General features: G+C 53.2%; 1 protein-coding gene across 1 annotated transcript in view; it reads left to right on the top strand.

Annotated features, from left to right (window-relative positions):
• The window catches only part of DCPS (decapping enzyme, scavenger), a 22,508-nt gene extending 21,084 nt beyond the window's left edge, over positions 1-1,424 (top strand). Inside the window, exon 7 of the mRNA XM_026863569.1 lies at positions 1,076-1,424. Coding sequence (XP_026719370.1) covers positions 1,076-1,342 — 267 coding nt within the window. The 3' untranslated portion in view covers positions 1,343-1,424. The remainder of the gene's footprint in view (positions 1-1,075) is intronic.
• Positions 1,425-2,588: the final 1,164 nt, after the last annotated feature.

The following is a 2,588-nucleotide window of genomic DNA, read 5'->3' on the forward strand; positions in this document are numbered from 1 at the left end:
AGGGCAACGGAGCTGGGGCAGGGTCTGGAGCACAGGTCTGCTGGGGAGCGGCTGGGGGAACTGGGGGGGTTCAGTCTGGAGAAGAGGAGGCTGAGGGGAGACCTCCTGGCCCTCTGCAACTCCCTGCCAGGAGGGGGCAGAGAGGGGGGATGAGTCTCTGGAGCCAAGGAGCCAGCGCCAGGCCCCGAGGGAATGGCCTCAAGCTGCCCAGGGCAGGGTCAGGCTGGCTCTGAGGAAGGATTTCTGTGCAGAAGGGGCTGTTGGGCGTTGGAATGGGCTGCCCAGGGCAGGGGGGAGTCCCCGGGATCCCTGGAGGGGTTGAAGAGTCGGGCTGAGCCAGCGCTGAGGGATCTGGTGGAGTTGGGAACACAGTCAGGGTGAGGGTCATGGTTGGGCTGGAGGATCTTCAAGGGCTTTTCCAACCCAGGTGATTCTGAATTAAGCCCTGTCCTCCCCTGCTCACTTCCCTTCCAATGCCTTGACTGTTTTTACCAGCTGACGAGTTTTTTCCAGCCCCGTGACAGGGCATGCTTGGTAGATGGATGCGCGATAGCATCTGTTTCCTTCACTATGTTAGAAATTTGGAAGGTAATTGCACTGGAGAAAGCGGAGATTAATTACGAGATTAGTCAGGGGGTTGCAGCGTGCTGAGCAGTGAACCAAGCCGGTGTGCTGGAGTCGGCTGTTGCTGTTTATAGCTTTAATTACACTGGCTGGTAACAGGATCCCTGTAACTTGCTGAGGGAGCGAAGTGATAAGGGTGATGGGGAAAACGATACGAGTGGAGAGCATGTCCCGTCACAGAGGGAGAAAAGTGGGGCAGCCAGAGGCATCGCAGTATCCCTGTAAGGCTGAGCTGGAGGATAGGCGAGAGCTCTGTCCTCCCCAGCTTCCCCCTCTCCCTTCTGTGAGGATGGAGGAAGCAGAAATCACTTCTGCCCTTTTCTCTGCCTTTCACACCATGCAGGGATGCTCCTTTCCGTCCATTCTAAGATCTGTCTGCCCCCAGCCTCCCTGTGCCCTCCCTGGCCTTTGCTACTCCTGACCTGTGGGTTGTTGTTTTTAATCTCCTTAGGAGGCCGTAACGAAGCGCTTTGGCGTGCCTGGATCCCAGCTACGAATCTACCTGCATTACCAACCCTCCTACTACCACCTGCACGTGCATTTCACTGCCCTGGGTTACGATGCCCCGGGCAGCTCGGTGGAGAGAGCTCATCTCCTGGCAGACGTGATCGACAACCTGGCCATGGACTCCATGTACTACCAGAAACGGGCTTTGACCTTTGCCCTCCGGGCTGATGAACTTCTGCTGAAGAAATTCCAGGAGGCAGGAAGAGTGTGAGCTGGCAGAGGTGCTTTTTGTATCTTTTTATTCTTAATAAATGCCCGTTTTCAGGGTTTTTATTTTTTGTAACTGTTTTTTTGTACAACTTGGGGCTGGCAGCCCATTGCTATGGAAACCATGTCTTCTGTTCAAGTCAATTAAAATGTTGATTGAGTAACCCCTTCTAGTGTGCTGGTCTTTACCAGGGTCATAGCACTGGGCTGGGGGTTTGGGCAGGAGGATCCATGTGCATCCATTTTCTCCACCCAAAAAACAATCCCTGCCACTAAATGTCCACCCAAACTGGGCAGCAGGCAGCTGGAGGGGTCCAAGAAAACCCGTCACCCTCAGAAATTTTCACTTATTTCCTATGGATATACTCCTGGGAGAGGGATTGCAGCTTTCCTGGGGCAGGGAGGGGTTTTTTGCTCCAAATAAATGGAATGACTAACCCAAGTCCTCACCCCTCCTGGCCAGCCAGCCGCCGTGGGCTCTGCCGAGGCAAATGTGACTGTGCCTGATCCCCAGCCTGAGAGCCATCACTTTTACCGTGCTAATTAGTCATATATCCGGCTTAAATGAGCTCGTTTAAAAGGGCAGCCCCTCCCTGACACAGGCTTCTCAAAGTTTTGCAAGGATTCCTTGGTGTGCCTGTTAAAAAAAACAACCCAGAACATAAGTAATAATGTTCTTCCTTCTGCCAAGGGGGTGGTAGGGCAGGGCAGTAAATACCTTCCTGCAGCTGGAGGTCCTGACAGAGGAGCCTCCCAAGCCTCTGGCTGATGTTACTGCCACTTTCTACCTCTGCTGAGCTTTTTCTTCCTCTTCCAGCACGATACCAACTTCTTCCTCACTGCCTGACTCTGTTTAAATGGTCATCGTACTGTGACCTGGTGAGAGCTGCCCATTGTGATGGGAAAAACAGATTTCTGTGTACAGAGAGAGGTTTAATCTGCGACGCAGCCATAGCTTCCCCTGCGTCTTCTCCACTGGACTTCAACCTCTTGAAAACTTCATGAGTTCTTGCAGCCAAAAATGGCTCTGGTTTCTGGTCAGCCAGTAACCAGGGATGTAACTGCAGGAATCATCTTGCCGGCTACCCCAGTTATTTACTCCTTTGAACACACTGGGATCTAAGAGGGTGTTTTTTTGCTGATGGGGGGGAAAAAATATCAGATGTGCTTTGTTTGCAGGGCTGCTCGGTGTGCTGCAGCGCTGCCCTGCCGTGGAGCGGTTCAGAGCCGTCTGGGTTGCAGGTAGCACT

Source organism: Athene cunicularia, assembly GCF_003259725.1.
Source record: "Athene cunicularia isolate RWA chromosome 24 unlocalized genomic scaffold, athCun1 chr24_part1, whole genome shotgun sequence".
NCBI classification, from domain to species: domain Eukaryota; kingdom Metazoa; phylum Chordata; class Aves; order Strigiformes; family Strigidae; genus Athene; species Athene cunicularia.